The 23,547-nt window shown below is 43.8% G+C and overlaps 1 protein-coding gene across 1 annotated transcript in view; it reads left to right on the top strand.

Annotated features, from left to right (window-relative positions):
* Positions 1-23,547, top strand: part of LOC138515493 (uncharacterized protein C4orf17 homolog) — a 698,631-nt gene that overhangs the window by 212,355 nt on the left and 462,729 nt on the right. The window contains exons 3-4 of the mRNA XM_069630308.1: positions 11,529-11,753; positions 11,979-12,046. Of these exons, the coding sequence (XP_069486409.1) occupies positions 11,529-11,753; positions 11,979-12,046 (293 nt within the window). The remainder of the gene's footprint in view (positions 1-11,528; positions 11,754-11,978; positions 12,047-23,547) is intronic.

Genomic DNA, 23,547 nt, shown 5'->3' with positions numbered 1-23,547 from the left:
GCAACCGATAACCCTAGGTTTCTTGCCCACACAGGTTTCTCTCTCATCACACCTGTGCTTTGGTTTGCATTCACTTTGAATTCTCCTGGCCAATCTATTTGCCTTGCCGCAGTGTAATCTTCCACATAACACACTTCTCCTTGTCAGTCTCTTGACTTTGCCACAGTGTGTTCTTCCACACACCTCACTACATGGTGCTCACTCTCTTCCACCACCTTGGTTTCACAAACTTTATAAATGTTCGTCACTGGCTTTTCACCTTATTCATAACGTTTCATCCTTTGCCTTTTCAAATATTCATCACGTGTGTCTCACACCCATTTCCATTTCATTCATGGGTTTCTCACTGTTTCCCTTCAATTCGGTATTCACTTCAATATTCAATAACAATAGCTCCTTATTTGAGCTCTTTCACTTTAAAGTTCAGCATTTTGTTCGTAGTATGCAAAACCCCCTTTACTTCAGGCTGACAGTCACTTGCGCATTCATTGCCCTTCAATCGGTATCCCCATGTGCCTTGCTATAGCCCGGGAGGGCCCTGGTACGAGTGATCCCTTTTCTTCGCTCACCAGTCCTCGGCGGCTCCTCCAGGCAGTCACTCTCTCTCTTCTCGCTCTGTGCACACTTTCCTGTGGGTCAATGAGCAGTGCTTGCCTGCTATGAACCCTGCTGTGTGTTGCCGGTAGCCCCAGATTTCTCCTGCGGAAGCTGCCAGTGGCCCACAGCACATGTGAGTATTTTGTGTCTCACATCTCTGCCTTGGGCACTACACACAAAAGACTCTGTCAGCCTGGTTCCTTGCTCAGCCCATTCAGGGCCTGCAGTCACAACTTCCTGACTGCACATGCCAGAGTCCTGGCCTCCAGGCAGGACCCTCCGCGGCAGCCCTCTTCTCTGCAGGACTCCAACCCTCTCAGGCAGCTTATCCTGGCCCATTGTCTCTCCTGCTGGTCTCCCTTTCCCTTCATTTGGCTCCACCTTGTATATACATGTAACTCATTAAGAGGTTGCAGGTGTGAGCCCTTGTGTGTAATTGCTTGACTTCAATTACTGCTAGTCTCAGGACATGCCTGACCCTCACAATGATTGCCAGCCTCTTCCTCGTCTCAGTACCATAGTGGTGAAACTGTATGTTAGTGTGTACAACTCCTAGTCACCTCCTCCTCGTCCCAGTACTGGAGTGATGAAACTGCATGTTAGGGTGTACCACTCCCAGTCGCTTCATCCTCACCCCAGTACTAGAGTCGTATGAATGAGGGGAAACAAAAGGAAGTGACTGACAACAACCTATACAAAAAAGGGGGAGGGTAAGGTTTCTTCTCACAAGGATAAGGGGTATACCATGTCTCACCTGCAGATACCCTCTTCCTTAACCTTTAACCCTGGTTACTACTTTGATGGTGTTTCCCAGAATCATCCTGGAAAGAAGAAAGGGGAAAAGGATAACAATGCCCCATAAAGGCTGCTGGGACTGAAGGTTCATCATGGAATGGTAATGGGTAATACTGTATCTCACTTAAGGACATCCCCTCTTCATTCTGCAATCTGCAAGGAGCTAGCCAACCCTGCTGCAGTCTCTACCTCTCTTGTCGCTTCCAAGGCCCTTTGCACGGCCCTTGGCTCCCACTTCATCTCTAAAGCCAAGGATATCCTGTCCACCCTCTCATCCCCTCTCCCTTCTACCCCCCTCCTTCTGTGAACTCTGATGCTCCTACAGCTACCCCCACCTTCCTTCTCGTCCTTTCCTCTTTTCTCCCCAGATGAGGTCTGTAGATAAGTCTGATCTATGAAAGCCTCATCAAAACAGGTTATTCCTTGCTCCTCCAGAACCATCAAGGATCATATTGACACCGTTGTTCCTGCCCTGGCTGATTTCTGCAACATCTCCTTTGCTTCAGGAGCCTTCCCTTCCCCCATTAAGCACTCTCTTGTGCACCCTCCTCTCAAAAAACCCACTGCTGACCCTCCCTGCCCCGCTAACTATCACCCAATCTCCACCACTCCCTTTCTGGGCAAACTCCTAGAAAAGCTGTCCATCTCGCAGCTTAAACTTCACTCTGATTCTGTTGGTTGCCTCCATAACCATCAATCTGGCTTTGGAGCTGCCAGAAGCACTGAAACTGCTCTCCTGAACATCCTTGAAGATCTGCTCTCCAACCTTGACTCTAACATCCCCTCTGTCCTCATCCTACTTGATCTCTCTTCTGCCTTTGACACGGTCAACCATGCCATTCTGCTCAACTGTATCCATGACAACCTGGGTATCACTGATCAGGCTCTGGCCTGGCTGACCTCTTTCCTCTCTGATCGACCCTCCCATGTCCAACTTGGCTATTTCCTTTCATCTATCTCCCTTTCTTCATAGGGTGTTCCCCAAGGGTCTAACCTCTCACCCTGGTTTTTCAACCAATACCTGGCAACACTTGCTCATCCCATCGCCATTTTCTGCTCCCACTTTCAGTGCTACGCTGACGACATTCAACTAATTTTAAGGCTTCACTCGGCCACCTCCTCTCCTTCTCTCATGTCTGATAGCCTATCTGCCATTCAGGATTGGTGTGCCACCAATGATCACGGCCTGAATGCCAGCAAGACGGAGATCCTCCTCACCCTCCTTTCCTCTCACTCTCTGGCCGGCCTCCCTTCACCATCCTCCTACCCCTACCTGTGAGGCTAAGAACCTCGGGGTTATCTTTGACTCCACGCTTTCCTTCTCTGCAAATGTTTCTGATGTCTCTAAAAAGTCAAACTTCCTACGGCACCTCCTCAGAGGTATTCTGCCTTTCCTCTCCTTCCCACAGAAGCTCACTGTCTCTCAATCCCTGGTTATCTCTAGGTTGGACTATTGTAACAGCCTCTTTCTAAATCCACCTGCTTCTACTCTCTGTCCTTTGCAAATTAACCAGGACAGGCTGCAAGACTTGCCCTTGGCCTAAAGCCCTGGGATCGTATCTCTTCAGCCCTGAAATCTCTCGACTGGCTCCCAGTGGCTGCAAGGATTAAATTCAAAATCCTTTGCATTGTCCACAATGCTTTCTGGGGTCTGTGTCCAATATACCTTCAACTATCCCTTTGTGAATACCTTCCCTCTCAAGCTCTTTGCTCCTCTACCTCTCACTCCCTTAGAGTCAGTTGTTTTGTCAAAGAAACAAGCTGGGGGTAGGTCTTTGTCTTTGGCTGAGGCCTCTCTCCTCAACAGCTCCCTGCCACTCTGAAAGCTGAGGAAAACCATCTCTGGTTCCGGAAGCACCTCAAGACCTTCCTCTTTGCTTCTGGCTTTGCCCCTGCTCTCCCCTGCTGATCTGCTCTCTCTTGGCACTGTACACCTGGCCTACCTTCTGACTTCCGGACCTAGGTAGCCGCTCATCTTGCCACCCACCCGCACTGCCTCCTGGTAATCCCTTGCATTGGAGCCTGTATCTGTATCCCCCCCTTTTTTTCTGCACTTACCAGGCTCACCCTGTCTGTTGACTTTAACCAAGCACTTGCCACCTGCTGGCTGCACTAAGACTGTTTGTTGCTTGCTATCGTTTATGTATTTATTATTTATCTGTATTCCTTTGCTTGGCACTTTCCACTTCTCCCCACTTCCATGCACTTTTCCCCTTTTCCCTCCCCCATGCACTTGTGTGTTCTCAATGTCACTGGGCCTAGTAAGATCGTTGTTTTGTCCTCCTTTGTTCCCCTCCCTTGTCGCACTCTGAAACACGTGTGTGCGAGCGCGAAATTAATAAAATATCACTTCAATTCAATTCCCCAAGCTCTTCTACCAAGATGATCCTCCCTCGCATATCCACCCCCATGGTCAGGATCCAAAAGAGATGGCCCTTCCCTGGTCACCTGAGTAGAGGATGATGGGGAAAGGAAGTGAGGACATGCTCAGGCTCCTCACAGTACACAGGCAGGCATATATATGGAATTCAAGAAGGAAGTGGGGTTTAATGTTTTTATTAATGTTTTATTCCATCTCTACATGAGGCAGTGGTTGCAAGATCACACAAACTCACAAATAAATGGCTTTGTTAGCTAAGTAAGGGAACAATTTGCTTTCTTTAGAATCCACTATATATTAATGTTATGGTACATTAATAAAAGTATGAAAAACCCCTTCTATCTGAAATGTGAGAGTAGAATAGACCAGCTAAGCCAGACATGCCACAGCACCCCCTTGTAGCTATCCATGGAAGGTAACCTACAGTTCAGAGCCATTGTTTAATGCACTTTGGGTAAGACAAACAACTCTAAAAAGCATGCTTTTGAGCCAATTTGCATACCCACAATACTCTCAATAGGAGCTAGACTCCCAAGGATGGTCAAAGGATAGTGCTGTGGCATATGTGGTTTGGCTGAAATTGCCAATGTTTCTATATCTATCTATCTATCTATCTATCTATCTATCTATCTATCTATCTATCTATCTATCTATCTATCTATCTATCTATCTATATCTATATTCAATGAACATTTTGTAGTTAACGTGTAGTTAAGTTGACCAAATGTATCGCAACAAAACCCCTGAAATTCAGCGCATTCGTGTTGTTATGATTGAATTTCAAGGGTGTGGTTAAGCCATAGATTTTTTACAAAACTACCAGGCCACTTGCCATGACCTTCGACCATGCCTGGTGGCCACAGCTTTCAGCTGTGCGCACTGTATATTTTATAACACTACCAGGCCACTTGCCATGACTGATGGCCACGGCCAGAGGCCATAACCACTGTATATTTTACAACACTACCAGGCCACTAGCCATGGCTGCAGCTTTTTTCATTTCAGAATAGCCTCTATTCTGTAAAGCACTGTGGGAGATATCTCAATTATTTTGGAAGGAGGGGGCATCGCCTTCTCCGTCAAATATTTTTAAAAGTACTCAACGCAATAACCGCAGACTTCCAAAGGATTGCAAGTTGTTTCGTACCTGGTCCAATTCCATCCAGCAGTTTTCACTGTGCGCTCAAGCAAAAAATTGGCTTTTTCATCTACGGGAAAATGAATGGGGACTAGACCGAAACTGCATTATTTTGTTTTCTTAATAACCTCTTTATTTGTTAACTGATCTTTGCCAAAATGTCCAGTCTGCAGGGGCCTGTGCGGACAATTTGTTCTGCAATATTTCAGCTAAATTCGTCACATGAGCCAAACCTTATTGGAAATTAATTTGATCAATTTCCTATGATACATACACAACATGTAACTTAACTATAGTGCAGGGACCGCCACCCTACAATATATAATATGTCCCTTAAATAAACAATGAAATTCACTGGATGCAATAAAATCACCAATGTAAGATCCTTCCTCGCAATATTTATGAACGATAGAAACTCCCATCAAATAGCAGTAAGATCCCGTAGAATTTGATTAAATGTCCTGAATATTTTCCTAATAGAAAGATTGCAGAAAGATTGCAATATCGAAATACATTTTAAGTGAAAAACCATTTGTAGCATTCTTGGTTGAAGGAAAGACTGATGGTTGAAAGAAAGAAAAATCTTTAAGGGCCTCATTATGAGTTGGGCGGTGTGATCGACGATAATTCCACTGGACGGAATTACCGTTACCTCTGTGGTATGCAGTGGGATTACCGACATATTACAAGGTGGTGGGTGCAGGCACCAACCCTCAGTGGTGACAATAAGTCTGTCTGGCAGAATTACTGCTGAAAGACAATTCTGAATGATAAATCCTCCAATTTTCAGCAGAATTGCTGTTACAGCTGGATAATTGGAGGAATTACCAAATGGTAATTTCACCAAAGAATTTGCGCCATGCGGAAATAGAAATATGCCACAAAAAGTCAACAGTGGCCAACTTTAAAAACCCAATCCTCCTGGTGCCATCCTCTGGTTGAGGAGGCAGAAATCATGTGGCACTCGCGATGAGCTCTTTGGCCCACAAATCAAAATAAGAATTCCAAAGAAAGAGAGCCATCAAGAATGATGTGTGGAGAGGTTGAAGCAGGCAGCCAAACACAACTACTCAGTGAGTAGACAAATGTCCATTTGGTAATGACTCAAATCATACTACTGGGAAACCACACACTGCATGAAATCCTACTGACTCTGTCACAGGGAGTGCAATGAACAATGTCAACAAACAATGCAGTTATCCCAGGAGGTGCATGCCTAAAACATGATGAAGCCCCACTGCCACCTCTAAAAGAAATAATGCCTAACAGCCTTATGCTGGGCAAGTGTCCTCCTTCTATGCCGCAAACACATTCCTGTCAGACATGCAGAATACAGCTATAAATACACACTAGCAACAAGACCTGCATAAATTGGATCACTTAGCAGTAGGGAACAAAATATGACCAGTACCACCAGATCAGAAACGTTCCCAGGATAACTTAATCATAAATGCAATACATGCAAAGCCACAGTAACACAAGATAGGGAAACCAGACTGCATTGGGTGCATGTAGGCCAAGATTTAAGTAATAGATGGCCCATGTGTGATGGCCAGGTCCTTCACTACATGAGCCTTGAGCCACACAGAATGAGCATGACTATAATGTACAATCATAGCCTTAAGTGCACTACAAGTAACAACATCTTCACTGCTCCCTAAAGGAGCTCAAGGCAGTCAAGCAGAGCGGGAGTGTGCTAGCAATCCACCACATCAGCGACTGCCATGCATGGGTATTGGGGGTGGAGGGAGATTGGTTTGGTGGGAGGGCACAGGCGTTTTTTGCAATGAAATAAAATAACTATATGCTTCAACAGACGTGAGCACAGTCATCTTTGAGTAGGTCTCACAGATGTACAGTGACTATATACAATTGTGCAAGGTAAGTGAAATCAAATGTCCTTAAAAGAAATTCCCAATCAATTCTTGCTGCACATGAAATCCTTCCCTGCCTTCATCACGTTCACTGAGTGGTGACAAGTGGTCACCAGCATATGTGTGACACTTACAATGACAATTTTGCCCACGTTCTCTGGCTTGTACATTAGTGTGCATCCTGTCTGATGTAGACACCTGAACTGTCCCTTCAGCAGTCTAATGGTACGCTCGATGCAGAGCTTGTTCCCGATATGTGCCTCATAGTTGGCCTCCTCCCGTGCTGTCTGTGTGTGCCTGATAGGTGGCAACAGCCAAGGGAGCTGTGAATAGCCAGTGCCACCTCCAAAGGCTACTGGGATAGGTGTTTGTTGCAGAACTATGAGCAAGTGTCACAATTGATCATACCATAATGACCACCATGCCTGTTAATGTACTATGTCACATTTCAAATCACTATTGTCTATCCCTACATTATATAATGCCTCATGAAATAAGGACTTGTGGAATCCCCCATTTCACACATCACTGACCGACCAGATGTAAGTCCTACACTGTATCTCGATTGGCAATGTTCTCTGTGGGTGTACAGTACTGGACACTCATGCATATGCTCTGATAAGGGTACTGGTAATCTTGTGAACTTTGAGATGGCACTCCAGCTCTTGAAAAATAACTTTAATGGGTTTTCATGCCCTCGCTGTCTGTCAATGGTGTGCTGTTAATGTGCACAGGAAGACTGTGCTGTTTCCTGTGTAGGTATGGTTTGAGTAGGTCTTGGTTGCAGCGCAGAATTAACACAGGTTTTCATTGGTAATTCCACCAGTGCTAATTCCTCTAGTGCTAATTCCGCCAGAGGAATAAGTGCCAATTTCCGGCAAACCTTAGTTCATGGTAAAAGTGGTGATAATTCCATTACTGCCACTTTTTCCAACTATCACCCAATTCCTAAGGAACTCCTTTACCATTCCAGGTCGGTTAGTAGTCAGGTTCAGCTGGCTGATGTTTTCTGGGAAATCAAACTCGGTCTCTTGGTAGGTAGTGGATTGTTCAGTAGTTGTTTCAGTTTTTCAGGAAGTCTGGAATCAATGTTCCCACATTTATATCCTATTTGGAAGCGGTTTATCCACCACTTTATTCCCAGTTTGTTTTGGCAATCTTAGAGAATTAATGTCCCGGCAGTAGGTAGTAGTTCCCCAGTGTATATCGCCTTCAATTTTCTCTTAGAACTGAGCTTTTAAATCCCAGTATTCAGCATCTTATTAGCCTGCCATTTATTCTGTTTCTGTATTGGAATCTGGATTCAGTAGGTCATTGTGAAGCAGACTCTCATCAAATACATTCTCGAGCTCGCTCTGGGACCTTGGGCTCAATGTTCAAGTATACAGCAGTTCCCCCGCCTGTGCTTGGTTCAGTTTTGCCTGGCAACTTTTACTCAGAGTTCCAGTATGCAACTTGTTCTTAGCCTGTCGATTCTTCACTTCTCTCTGGGGTCTTAGTGTCGGTCCAAGTATGCAATATCTCTCAGTGTAGGATTTCATCAACTCAATATGACCTTAAATGCAATGTCCCACAATGCAGGCTATTTTTACCTGGTGGTTTCTTCCCTGGGCACATGGACTCACTGTCCCAGCATGCAACGGTTTCTTAGCATGAACATGTTTTAGTTCACTTTGGGCACATCAGCTCAGTGTCCCAGCATGCAGCAGGGCTTTAGTGCGTGGTTTCTTCAGTTTGCCCGGGGGACTTGGACTCTGTTCCCAGAATGCCCAGGGCGCTATAGAGAGATTTCTTCTGTTTGTTCTAGTTTGGACTCAGTATGCAGAAGCTTGCTCAACATGTGTTTTCTTCACAAATGATTCTTTCTCTGTTTGACTCCTCTACAATGGGCTTGGGGACCCTCAATCTCCTGGTTTGTCAATTTACTTCATGAACCTCTCATTGCTGATGACTGACCTCGCTCATCTCTTCCTCTCAAGGGTCAGGTGTGTGTCAGTTGGATTTCTGCCCCCTTGCCCCTTGGCAGACTGCAATCTCATTTGCTCTGCTTTGGTTTTTTGTCCCTTATTAAGATGGCGCCATGTTAAAATGTTGGCTCTGGTGGCAGCTGTACCATCTCTTTTCGCACAATGCTTTCTCTTGCCAACAGTGGTTGGACTTTGCCTATGATACCTTCTATTTCTAGCTTCATGGGATCACGGTCAGATGCTCAAGGCCATGGCTGGCCTACGGCTCTTTTGTCAGGTCTGTGTTGAGTTTGAAGGCAACATGACAGCTGGTCTCAGTTATCTTCTATTCTTGCTCATACTACTAGTGGCAGATCTCCAGCACCACACACTTTTCTTCGCTTAGGCCCTTAACTTGGGCGGCGGGCCGTTACCGACAGTTTCGGCCCACCACCTCATTGTATATCGCCCCAGTATGAGGTTCAGATGCAGTCTGTTTCATCGTAGTGCATCGTTTTTAACACAGTGGACTAAAAGATATGAACAACAATATTGCATGAATTACCAACCTCACTATTTAATTGTATCCAGGTGTGTAGTGATTTCTAACAAGCAGGTTATATTTTTTAAACAATTTGCACAATTCGTAAAGCTATAATACTTCAATCCAAGAATGCATACCTTTCTTCTTCTTGCTTATAGCATCAGGTCCTCGTTACACCAGGTGTTGCCATCCAAAAACTATGAGCCAAAACCTAACAATTAGAATATTTTGTATATTTTCTTTTGGCTATTGAGTGGTGCTAAAGTGCCAACTTTAAGCTAGACTATTGCTTTAGGGTACAGCTAGGGAGAAATGGCATATCATCATTATTATTATTATTATTATTATTATTATTTTTATTATTAGGTTTTTACACTGCACAAGCTCACCACCATAGTAGTCTAAAAGCACAAACACAGTGTCCGGGGTAAGGTGCACTAAGACTCACTCAGGGACAGCAGGACCTTAGTCTGCTTAGGATGCATTGAATGGAAAAAAAGTGTAATATAAGACAAGAGAACTGTGTTAAAGTAAGATCTTGTGAGGAGCATAACATGGTGTGAAAGAGAGTGGTAACCTAAGTATATTGTGGGCATGGTTGGCCCCTGTAATCAAAAGGGATGGGCTGTGGCTTTTAAAAGGGGTAGATAAATAGGCTGCCCAATGTTGAGGACAAATTTCCTAAGTATATGTGTTGCGTATGAAGAAAATAAATTAAGCTGTTATGAAAGGGGTGGAAAGGATGGGTAACAGCAACACGGATGCTGTCGGATGTCCTACCAAGCCTCATTCCTCTGCGAGCAGGACACTGAAGTCTTGAAAACCAAAAATCCCATCATTCTATACTGTCCTTTGCCTGACGTCCTTTCTCGCGTTTGGTTATTCTCTTGAAAACAATGAAACAACCTCTTTAAAAAGTAAAGAAGGACTGCAAAAGATAACGAGTGCACGCTATCCTTGGCGAGAGGCCTTTACAGTGCCAAGTTCTAACTGAAGTTTTGGTGAATGGGTGTCCAGTCGAGAATACAAATGGCTAGAATAGGGCTCATGCCAGTTCAGAAACAATTCTACAAACATTTGCAATTGGAGCCCACAAGCTCTGCTGTAGGGGATGGGACATACAGATCCAGTGACATTCCTTGTTCAAAGGCAGTTCCTTAAAGAGGAAAATGGATCAATGTGAAGACATGGACTTACATTGTATTCAGCAAAAGAAAGGTCAAACATATTCTGAATACAGATTTTCTACACTAAGATGCATGGTATCTTTCCTATTCAAAGAAGCTGCTAGTTTTTGTTTGTTTCCAGAGAGCTTCCTTAGAGACAGTCATCCAAGATGGCTGCATCCATGGAGGAGTTCCGAGATGGGCGGGAATGGGTGAGATTAGGGATAGGAATTATCATGGCTAGGGGCAGGGAATGGGAGGGAATCCGTAACCAAACACCAAATACACTGTGTATCCCTCCTCAAATGTCCTCTCCGTTGATAGCATTACAGACCCTCATTGAAAGCCCATATTTGAAGGTCTTATGTTAAAGCTCTTATTTTAAGGACAATAGTTTCGGTTTAAAGGTAGCGTTTTCAGCACCTCCTAATAGATCAAATTAAAAAGGGGTGTAGGGTCTAGTTAACACATTAGATGTCAAGGTCTGTGAGGAGGGACACAAAGATTCTAGGTGTTGTTTGGTTATGTGGCCACCATTGACTGCTCATGGCCATGCAAATCATTTGGCCATTCCCACCCACTTTCTTCCATCGCCTCCCAAAACACATTCTCTTGGGATTTCTTTGAGCTTGCTTTACCAATCCTTACCGTAATTCTTTATGCTTCAAGTGCCTGCCAATGTATTTCAAAGCAGTCTTCCAAGTGTTAATGACGTAATTGGAGCTGTAAATCTGCAATTGGTGTAGCACAAATGTCTTCACCAACTTTGCCTTCAGCCACGCGCTTTATAAGCACTATGTCCTTTACTGAAGTCCTGTTAAAAACAATCATTGACAAAGCCAACAGTGTTGCCTTGTTTAAAAGTATTCAGCATCTGCCAAGCACTGCTTTTATATGCCAAGGTACTTAAACCATTTTGCAGGTGCTACCATCATTGCCAGTTAAAACCTCTACGCCGCCCGGGAAATGCCCTTCCCATGCCTACCCAAAATCCAACACTGTTTCTGGTTGCCTTCTTTTTTGCTTTACTTGTCTTAATATTACATGTTTTAATTCACGACTCAATCACTGTCTCTTGTTCTATACAGGACTGAACAATGCGCCGATCTGCTCTGTGCAAGACGCAGGAATCTATTCAGGAAAGCCGTATGACCTTTCCAAGCTCTCCCCAGCAGAGAGGGATCTCCTGCTGAGATACTTGCAGCCCCCCTGCAGAGGCAGGGGGCTGGATGGCAACCTGTATCCTCTACATACGATGGCCGGCCTCCCTAAATTAAAAGACAGAGGGAGAGGCCTACTGAGGCCCAATTCAAGTGAGTACTGACGTAGACAAATAGCACTAGTCACTGAAGCAGAAATCACTGAAAGGGTGTTAGGGTTCACCGATTTCCTCAATGTCTTACTGCGAGGACCATGTCTTTGCTTTGAAAAAAATATAAGTTTTCATTTTTTTTCAATAGCTACCGAGAATGTTCACTGATGCTCGAACTGTCTCTTGCATGCAATTAACCCTGAATCGTCTTTTTCTCCAATTCTAGAGCAAGCGTTTTCGAAACATGAACAAGGTCAATTCTCTGACAGGACCAGGCATGTGGACAAAGCAGAGGTTTGGAACACTTATCTGATTTGTTTTTTTTTGAGTTTCCCAATTACGTGTAGAATATTGTTCATTTTAATATCCCAGAAGCTTCAAAGAACTTTTTTGTTGCTGGAAATTCTGGTTGATCACTTGCTCGTTGTCGCCAATGGATTTAGCATACATTTCTTGGTCATTAAACTATGTGTCCCTAGCGCAAAAAAAGTAGATTAAACTGGTTAAATCTTTGCTTTAAGGATATGTACTGTGAAGGTTCTTATTGCTGGGAGGCACGAAACAAAGGTGACATGTCCACAAAGTCATACACATATTTTACAGAGAGAAGAGACCAGCACTGTTTCCTTGGTAAATGGAATGAAAGAAACCAGATTATCTATAACAAGTCAGTTCAAACCTTACAAGCATTGGCAAAGCCAATAGGTTTGCAAGTCATATGTCAACTGTAGCCACAGATGCCTCAATGAACATCATGCCATGACTAAAGGACAGCAGTAAAGATCACACCATTATACGTGATTACAATCACTAAAGCACAACAACAGGCGCAGACTTCAAACAAAATAAAGTAAAGCAAACACTGTCCTGTCAGTCATGTGCATGTGGGACTCTTTCTACTATTCTGGAAGCAGAGGCAATCATTTGTAGCTAAGGCACTCACATCGTTTAGCAAATCACATTACAAAAAAACATACGCACAAAGAGAATAATGACACATCACTACATCACTTAAGCACATATGTATTAACGCACCTGTGCCATCTACTACTTTCTACCAACACCTAACCAATGATTATGAGCCCAAACCTATAAATGGAAGTCAGGATGCTGTCCCACTACATCAAACATATTTCACCTTCTAGATGTTAGAACAGGCTTCAATGGAGGTGCATGTGTAACTGTCCACCTTCGGCACCCAGGCCGATTAACTATAGATGATACTGGATTACCCTGGTCATTTGAATCGGTTCATTGAGCTAGATGCATCTTTTTGGCCCAAAGCCGCTTCACAGCTAAAAAGGAGCTATGGTTAAATCGCCAACCCCAAATAAAAACAGGGGCTCACCCCGAGCAGGAGGTGATGATGTCTAAACTGGCGCCTCAGAAAGGAGAGGAGGGCATACACAGGGAACTAAGTCCCTTGCTTGAGTTCCAGAGAAAGCTGGCCCATCATAATGGCTGAGGTGAAAGCAACAATATATATCATAGGAGCAGGGATGGAAGTGATGAAGGCAAGGTTGTAAAATTGGATACTAAGGTTAATATGAGCAAATCTAAAATGAAAGGCGGCTTTGGAGCCTAATCCGAGATCTTCGGAAAGACTTCCAAGTACAGGCAGGTGCGCCATGAAGACAAGAGCAGACCCAATTGCCTGACGATTAGAGTAATACCTGAGGGCAACAAAGGAGCAGGGCCAAGGACATCTGAGGAAAGAAAAACCAACAGTGGAGAGGGCCTTTAAAGTGTGTCTAGTGAAAGAGCCGGCCCCATGCCAATCCAATAGAGGTGTTCCATTTACAGGCAGCGATCAGACTGAAGATTGCCCATTGGTGAGGCCCAACCTGTCTTTTTACCACGACTTTTAAGAGGCAGAGAGACGAAAGTCCTTCAGTGAAGCAAGTTGAGTGGCCAGAGACACGAGGCTCAAAACATTACGTCCTTCCTCCACCCTTCAAAAGAGACTTGCAAAATGGCTCCAAGCTGCTTCCACACAGGTTGAGGCTCCCTCTGAGTATCCTCGCTTACACCCAAACCATGGACCCCTTACCATCTACACTGACGCCAGTTCAATCCCCCTCCCTCATGTTTTTTTCACTATTTCATTTTTAATACCGAAATACGATTTTGTTTTTGTATCCACAGTAAACACACACTCCCCCTTGCATATCTCCACTGAAGCCTATACATAGGTGCTGTCATAAGTTAGATGGAATTTTACTGTTTTTGCTCATGCTCAAAATATTATTCCTTATTATACTTGAACTTATTTGACACGTTTGGGATAGTTTGTCAAATACAATGTGCCGTTGTTACCATAAAGAATCCATATGGAAAATGATTTCCCCTCTCAAGAACATCTGACCAGAGTGCTGCACAATAGCTGCACTTTGCTCAATGATGTGGAGGTCATGCCCAATAACTCTATTTAAAAAAGCTAAACCTCATTCTATCATGAGGCAACCACACTCTATTTGAAAAAGCTAAACCTCATTCTATCATGAGGCAACCACACTCTATTTGAACAAGCTAAACCTTATTCTATCATGAGGCAACCCCACTCTATTTGAAAAGGCTAAACCTCATTTTATCATGAGGTAACCCCATTCTATTTGAAAAGGCCTAACCTCATTCTATCATGAGACAACCCCACACTGTTTTTGAAACAATGTATTAATTGCAGCACTCGGGGGAGAATGTCAGGCCAATCAGGTGGCCAGAATGCTGGCAGAATCCAACAGTAAACGCCCGCATTTTGTCTGCCTTGGGCATGCGTTCCACAGGTGTCTGCCATTTTCGTTTCTGTGCTGGGTGCCCCCGCAGCCCTTGTCCCCCTTCCCCTCTCTCCTCATGCCAACTAATCCCCAATGGTCTCCTGCTGAACCCTCGCTTCCCCGCCCCCACCGCACCTACATGCTTCTGCTATTCCGGCCTTTACTCTTTTCCATTATACCCATCTCATTTTCTTGTTTTTTTTTTTAAGGGAAATTGGTTGTGCACCAAAGTCACACCAGCAGTTTCTCTTAAAAATCCTACTTGTGCCTCTGGCGTGAGCCCTGGGGTGCTAGTAGTGATAACCATCTCTATGTCAGACAAGCCCATTAATGTCCATGAGCCCACATGAGGCCTTTGAGACCTGGCTCGGGATGGCAGCCCTTTACTGCCCAGGTCCACCCCACGTAGCTGTAGATATTGATATAGTATACCATGCTGCAAATGCATAACCTGGTGGCACTTGAGACATTGCTGCACATTGCATCTAAATAGCAGAGGTTACTGAGAAGAGATCATTTTCTTCACAGCATGCCTAGAGACAAACAGGTCCTTGATTGTTCAGAAATGTTCCTGCAGGCAATTCCATGTGCAAGTGCCCTGGGAAGAAAAAGCATGGCCTTCTACTTAGGCCAAGTTGACCTTAGGAAGAGTAAATTGTCCCACAGATGGAGAACAGATGGCGTGTGATGAAATGTAAGAATCTTCGGCTTTTGCAATGAGGTTTCTAGATGGAAGATAAACAGCCTCATTCCTAGTCAGGCGGTCTGGTAAAAAAGTGCCGGATTTCGTGGATATCGGCATTTTACCGGACCGCCCGACTACGGGGTTGCCGTTGGAGCACATGGGTTACCTCCAGCTAAAAGCTAGAGGTTAGCCAGGTGCCCTACGGCAATAAAAGCCGGCATTGCCACCACCGCTAATGACAGCAAATCCCCTGATGGACTCCTATGAGACTCCATGAATGGGGATGAACACCGTCCCGCTGGCACTCGTAATGCAGCAGCAATGCTGCCCGACCGAGTGCCGGTAAAGCTAAGTACCAAATGACGGTATCCTGGAATCTCTATAGCCAGCGGCAGGGTCAGAATCAGGCCCAATGTATCTTCTGCTTTACTCTTGTTTGACTGAAAGCCAAGCAAGGGATATAAGTGCAGGCAATAAATGTTTCCAATATCACAACTTCAGTACCAGGTAGGCTTCAGCATTTTGCACCTCCTGCAATTATATGTGCACGTTTTGACAGTTTAAGAGAAACGACTGTGCTGTAATACGGTCTTAAAGCCAGAAAGCTGTTAATTGCTGTTATGTGGTCCATAAAGGAGAAGAACTAGGGAACCGACGCAACAGTCGCAGCTGGTCAAAGCATGACTGTGCCATGGTGGTAGAAAAGTAAGCTCCGAATCCAGCTTGTGTCCTAATGCCAACCTATATATTCAGGCAACAAACTGATGACCAGTTGTTGGACTCAAGAAAGAAGTCAATAGATATCATCTTCCTCCAACTGAGTTTTCAACAACTCTGGTGCATCTCAAATGATATGTAAAAAAGGCTTTATGGCTTTCAATTCTCTAAACACCCAATGCATTATTCAGGTGTCAACCGTGTCATTGGCATACATGTAACAATGGTGGCTTGAAGGATTGACCAGTTGCCCTGAAGGAACCATACCCACATTACTCAGGTGTAGTGGTAGAGCAGATACCCACAAAGCACCACATTCATAAGTGTAAGTGAGGGGTCAAATAGGGCAGAGCTATGGACTGGAAGTGATCTCTAGATATGCAGTAACCCTTTTAAGTAGAAAGCTGCCAATGCCCACCCAGAGAAGGCAGATGAGTAAAATCAGATGGTCGAAATGCTCAGAGACAGCTAACATCTGAAACAATAAATGACACCCAACTGTTGGCCTCCCTGCAAACATCTTCAAACACCAACACACCACGACAGGCTCTAGCCCCAATCTGAAACTAACGTTTTGATCATGTAGCTTGCACCTGACTAACACATTGATGCAGTTGGGTGGCTACAGCCCTCTCCGGAGGGTTTTCTGGAAATATGAAGAAAGGTAGAGAGTATAGAAGCCTCTAGATGTTTTCTTTCAACAATTGAACAATTGCCTTTTTGAGCCTGGTCAGCACCAGGCCAGAGTTCAAAGAAGTGTTGATAAAGCGATTTTGAATCATCATATAAAGCGGGGAGCATGGATTCAGCCAAATTGCGGGATAACAGTCATAATGAGAATCAAAACCTTTACTGGCCAAAGCCAAACTAAATTCCAGCTGGTCAGAATGCCGGTGAGAAGATATAAAATGGTCCTGCTTAAGAGCAATAGAAACAGATGAAAGTGCTACATAGGGGACAAGTTGCACTCTTAAAGAGGTGACGGAGCAGAGTCTTACCATCTCGTCAGGTCTATTACATCAAGCCTTTGTCAGGACTATTCTTTTTTTTGGTTCCTCAGGAGCGGACACTGGCCCCACAGATCCTCTTGAGAGTCCAGAGTGCTGCAATTATTATGAGTTCAGCTTGACTCTCTAGACCCCCAGAAGGTAAAGGGATATGGGCTAAAATAACAAACTCAGATATTCTGCTCTGCTGATTTGGGCATAGCTGTAGAAAAGAGGAAAGAAAACAATAAAACCATTACACCTTTCCTGCAGCTTGTTACACTCTCTCGCTTTCATACATGATATGCCTCCTCAAGGTGCCTAGTGGCTCTTAATAATTCCTGGGACTTTCTATTGTAATTGGTTATTTATAACGCTCTTAATAACCAGAGGTTTCTAAGCACGGAGAAGGGGATTGAACCTGTGTTGTTCAACATCATCTTGCTTCCAAGGTATGTGTGTTTCCCCTGAGCTAGCCTCCCGAGATGATAACATTCCAGGAACCTCACAGAAACCTTTATGTTTCTTTCTTTTTCTAACTATTTCTATCCCTACAGCTAACTAATCACTTATGTATACTTTGTTTGTTGTCAGATTCCGGTCAAGGCTACTTGAGGTAGTCCTTTCTTCGACCTTCACTAAAAAGACAATGGCCTCATTACAAGTTTGGCAGTATTTCAGTGGTAAATCTGCTGAAATACCACCAAACGGAATTACCGTTTCCTCCTCTTGCTCCCGTGGAGTAACAGCGGGATTACAACTGGTGGTAGGGCAGTGTAACTCTGCATTTTTGGAGTCCACAGGACTCTATGGGGATTTCGGGGAAAATCTTCCACCTAACGGCCAGACCTGGCCGGTCCGGTAATGTGGTGGTAACAGAATTACAGACACGTTACGGACATTTTTTAATGCACCGCCGTAATAGTAATCAGGCCCATATATTAATGTAACATAATCTTGTGCTTGACTCCTCTATTAGATTTGAAGCTTTCATGTGAAACACTTAATACGTTTTTATTTAAATATATATGAATGTAGGTACTGCTTCATGCATGTCTTGTTTTTGATTACCCTAGTTCATTTGTTTTCTGGTGCACTGTGATCAAGTACTGCTGATGCAAAGTACTGTTCAGTGTCGACTTCTTGTGCATCGCACGTTCGAAGGTGATGCAGCAGTTCTTTCGCTGCTGCTATTTTGTATTTTGTATTTTATTTATTTGTATTGCGCTCCTTGCCCAAAGGCTTGCGGGCGCATGTTTGGTAGGCAGTAGCAAGTTACAGAGAGGACGTTTCAAGTTACAGAACAGGGTGATACAGTAACTAAGGCCACGCATCCGCAACCTCCTCTACGAAAAACAGATGCGAGACCTCCTGGGCAGCACACTAGAGAGTGCTCCTCCCACTACTCTGACATCAGTTTCGTTCTTGATCTGTGCTAGCATAGAGTTGAAGTGACTCACCACTTCAGGTGTTTTTTCCCTGATGGGAGTGGGATTCATTGTTTCTACATTGCATTGGATTACCAACCTGAGAAAATGTGTATCACTAGTGTGACACATCCCAGGGTATTATCACGGCTCCCATGGGGAAAGCCCCTTCCCATGAGGCCAGGGAAGTGAGTCTGCTACCCGATAGTCCCTTTGGGGGTGGTACTCAGCGGTGAATCTCAAGGGGAGGGAAGCCCTCCATGGTACCAGTGACAACTATCTTGGGAAAATGTGGTATGCACCTCATCCATCTCTATCCCCTAGTTCCTCTCACCCCAATCAGTCCTCTGTGCCCCCCACTTGTCTCTGTATGTAGAGTAGGAGACCCCACCCACACAGACCATACAGGGACGAGGAAGAGTGAGGAATACCCAGATGGAGTGCCTTTACCTAAAGACACAAAGAAGATCAGGCAAGCAGGAAAAAGCCTACCACAGAACTAATGTACGCGGTATAGTCAACTAGAGTCGGACACAGACATAAAAAAGGGAAGAAGGACTGTGTACTTGGTCACACCCTCCCTGGAGGAACTGAGAACCAGCTGGAGGCTTGCTGCGGAGAACAGGAAAGGCTGATGGAGACTCGTCAAAAACACGCTGTGTTCCCCATTGTCCAGTTTGGAGAATGGCAGGTCCGGGAGCAACCAGGAGTCGGACCACACAATCAGACTGAGAAGCACACACCAAGAGGGACCAGATCTGAGAACGCTGCAAGGACACACAGAGACAACTGGAAGGCATACGGTAGCCCACAGCAGGAAGAAACAGTTCTGCAAAGCTACCTGAGCAAGCCAGTAACGCTACAAAAAATAACTGGGTTATCGTAGCGGGTGGTAGAGATAACGGAGAATGAAGGAGGAAGTTGGGGAAGGCTGAAGAACCCCATTTCCCTCAAACCAGTACTTAGGGAAAACTAAAAATCAGACCTATGAGAAACAGTGCCTGGCAGGTTAGTGAACCGGGCCTGGGTACGGCATGCGATAAACCTGAGAGAGCGGTCTGGGTCTCATATGAAGTCAGGGGAGCCCCATTAGACCAGCACACCAGTGTCTCTGACTGACATGGAGTTGGGGAAGCCCTGCAAGAATGGCACACAGGGGCCAAGGACCCATATATGTTCAAAGAAACAGGCAACCAAGGGGCTGAGGCCCACAGCAAGTGGGGGAAATCCTGAGACAACTTAGAGGGGTCTGGGACACACACAAAAGAGAACGAAGTTACACAACAAGTCAGGGAGATCCCAAAACATCCCACAGGGGTCTGGGACCCACACAAGAGAGAGAGGTACGAGAAGTGAAGATAAAGGATCGAGGATCCACTGCCAAAAGAAGGGACATTTTCTGGAACACGAAGAGCTACAGTCAAGTTTGGTAGGACAGTGAGCCAGACATGATGTTACATTGGTGAACTGGAGAAAGAACAGGGGAAGAGACTACCCCCTGATACTTGGCAACTGTGTTTTTTTGTGAAGTGCAATTTTTTGTGAAATAAGATCTAGAGTCAGGTCTGGCAGGATAGTGAACCAGACTTGATGTTACATTCGTAAACTGGAGAAAGAACAGGGAAGAAAATTCCCCTTAAAACTTGGCAACTGTGTTTTGTGAAAAATTACATTTGTGAAATAAGACGAACTACAGTCAAGTCTGGAACACGATAGTGAACCATACTTGAGGTTACATTTGTGAACTGGAGAAAGAACGGGGTAAGAGAATACCCCCGATACTTAGGAACTGTGTTTGTGTGAAATAAGACAGCATGTGAAAGAAAACAGGAGGCAAGACTCCTTGCTAATCCTGTTGTGTTTTGGGTAGTTTTGAAAGAGCAGCTAACATCAAGAACTTTTAAATTAACGAACCACTCATTTTTTCCTGTCAAGAATTGAACATTCGAGTTGGCATCCAGAATGAGAGAAGCCTCCTTCTGGGTCAAGAATATACCCAGTTTTTCCATAGTTAATCCACAGTGTAAGGGACAGAAATAGGTTTGGACACAGGATGGTGGACATTTTACTTTATTGGACATCCTGACAGAGTCCTTAGCCTTTTTGTTGAGGTAGGGTAACTCCTCTTAGGAATAGGGCCACATAGGTTTTCCCTTATTTTACCTTTAAGCATAATAGTTTTTGCCAACAAACATGCCACCACTATGTCAGACTTGTACTTCTGCACCCTTACACTAGTATATATTCAACTATTTACAAGTAGAGATAGCTGACTCTTTATATTTGCTTAATTACTTCCAAGACTTTACTACTCTTGTATCTCTGCACTCCACCAGGTAGTTCATGATCATTTCCCATGTAGATTTCACTGACTGCTCCAATAACCTTCAGGATAAATTATCTAAAACATTCTCTAAAAATAAATGATTACAGGAGAACTGAAGTTGGTGAATTTCTTCTTGAACAAAACAGATGAAAAGCAGTTTAGAATCTACTCTTAGGTTCCAAATAGTAACTTAGTGACACTACTCAACACTATAAGGTTCCACCCCTCCATCCTTGGTTGGGAGAGGCCTAGCCACCTGGATGGACCACTGCTAAGGAAACATTTTTCAAAAGGAAATTATAATCCCAAACAACACATTACGGGGCCTAGTTTAAAAGGCTTGTGCTGATGAAATCCCCTCACTAACAATGGCGCATGAATATCTCAACTATGGAATTTTCTCAAGATCTCTCCTCAGGGCCTGTCAGGACTGGCTGGGTTAGTAACAGGAAGAGTAACAGGAAGAGTGTGTACATAGAATTAACATTGTGCTTGCCAAAGTCAAGATGGAGAGAAAGAAACTTAATCTGATTGGTTAAAGGAACAATGATATGTTTGGTTTGCCTGATTGGTGGAAAGGACAATGGGTTTGATTCTTGGGAGGTGAGCAAGATTCTAAACTGCCTTTCATCCATAGAAATTCAGTGGCTGGTTGTACATTGGTTAAGCTCCTTAAGTAAGGCCCTTTCAGAGTTCAGGAAATTTAACAAAGAAGTAAGAATATCGTTTGCTGATCCTGCATGAACAAGAAGACATCAGGTGGGATTGTTCTTTTTAAGATTTTAAGATTTTCACAGTGAACTTTCATTTTCTTTTATAAGAAAAATTAAAGAGTTAAAAAGCTTCAAAATTATTTGAGAAAAGAGACATTTACAGTTAAGTTACTATAAGGAAACAAGTTTGAAGATTGTGCGTTGAAGTGTAAAGTTTATTAACTGTGTGTAATGTACTTCAAGACTGTTTAATGTGTGTGCGAGTTCGCGTGTCGTCGTTAACGTGTTTTTGGAAGCGTGTGGGTATTCAGAGCGATAGAGTGCGTGCCAAAATTAATTGCGCAAGTGAATATTAGCGCGTGTACATTTTTAACGTGAGAGACGTTTCATAAGAAAGCGCGTGTTGGGTTGCGATAGAGCGCGAGTCCATTTTAATTAAGCGCAAGTTGTTTTTAACGCGAGAACTATTGTACGTGAATTACGTTTCGTTTCTTCGCGTGTGTTCGGTAGCGATAGAGCGCGAGTCCATTTTAACTAGCGCGTGTTATTTTTATCGTGTTTACGTATTTTTTCACACGTGCGTGTTTTGCTAACATGCGCGTGTGTATTTTAAACACGAGGACAATTCTTCACATCTTCTGATTTCACGTGTTTAACGCACACGCTTATCAAGAAAGAAACTATACGTTTTTATGTGTAAATAAGGAAACAATTCACACGCAGAAGGAAAGCAGCATTCCAGAAAGTTAAAGAGAATCTATTTAATGTAACTTATGCAAATGGAATTCAATACTTCAGAGAAAGACTGCATTTTATAAAAGCATTAAAAACTACATAGAGTGAAAACAACCTTAAAGCAAGAAGAATATCTAAGTCTGTAAGGTGTTTGCAAGGGTTATCACTTTAGGATTCTAAAGAGACTTGAGTGGCTTGAACTATATGCACTAAGCAAGATATTATTTACAAGATATTCCACACAGATAATTTCCCTCTAAGTCTTTTACTGAGGTTTAAGAGGTAAAGAGTTTAGAGTTTGTTTAGAATAATTTTAGAAAAGAAGTTTATATTATCATATAAATAACCAGGTGTATTTGTTTACTACAGATACCAGAGCCTACCAGAAGGTTGCAGGGCTGCAGTGTCTCTGTTGTTATTTTCTCCAAATTTCCCTTTCCCTTTCTTGGGGTTTTCAGCTCATCTTATACTTAAGGGTTGAGAGGTGAACTCCTGCTGAGGGTCTGTGGGGCCAGCATCAGCTCCTGTGGAATTCAGACAAGCCGGAACCTGACAGGATGAAAGGCCCACGATACTTTTTTCCACCTGAGCTGATATGGATCCCACAGAAGCACTAGCAAGTTCCATTAGGGACATGTTTTCAGAGTTAAGAGAGGAAATGAGGGCTGTGCGAAAAGAAAACCAGGAATTACAAGTCAAGTTTGAAGAGTTAAACTCTAAGGTTACCCGTAAGGGTGAGGAAATTTCTTTGGAGTCAAGAGATTCAGAGAATCCTAGTAGAGAATTACCAGTGTTAATTAGAGAGGATTTGGGTGAAGGAACGAGGTCTCAGGGAAGAAGTAGGGGAAGTTTGAATATACCTATAGGTCCAGTCCCCTTAGCACCTCCAGAATGTTTTGGGGGAGATGCCAAGAAATGCCAAATTTTCCTTACACAGTGTGAACTTCATTTCCTTTGAGGACCTGAAGCTTTTAATACAGATGCTACTAAAATAGCTTTTATGCTGTCTTACCTTACTGGTGAGGCGGCAACTTGGTCAGTATTATTAGTTGGTCAAGAGAATCCTATACTAAAGAACTTGTTAGCCTTCAAGTTAGAATTTAAAAAGATGTTTGACAGACGCCAATTATCTCAAGAAGTTGATGGAGAACTATTAGAGTTAAAACAGGGAACCAAAGATTTAGTGTCTTACATCACACAGTTCAGATCTTTAGTATTAGAGAGCAATTGGCCAGAAGAGAAGCAATCCTCTTTGTTCTATAGAGGCTTGAAGGAGGAGTTGAAAGATGCCTTATCTACAATTGTTAATAGACCCACTTCATGTGAAGATTTAATTAATCTAGTCATACAAATTGACTATAGATTAGGGGAATGCAAGGCTGAGCGTAGAAGAGGAGGAGTTGAGCAACCCAGAGTTTTCCCTAGAGTTGAT

The sequence above is a fragment of the Ambystoma mexicanum genome, chromosome 6q (assembly GCF_040938575.1).
Source record: "Ambystoma mexicanum isolate Mex_15411 chromosome 6q, UKY_AmexF1_1, whole genome shotgun sequence".
NCBI classification, from domain to species: Eukaryota; Metazoa; Chordata; class Amphibia; order Caudata; family Ambystomatidae; genus Ambystoma; species Ambystoma mexicanum.
This window is presented reverse-complemented; position numbering and strand designations above follow the sequence as displayed.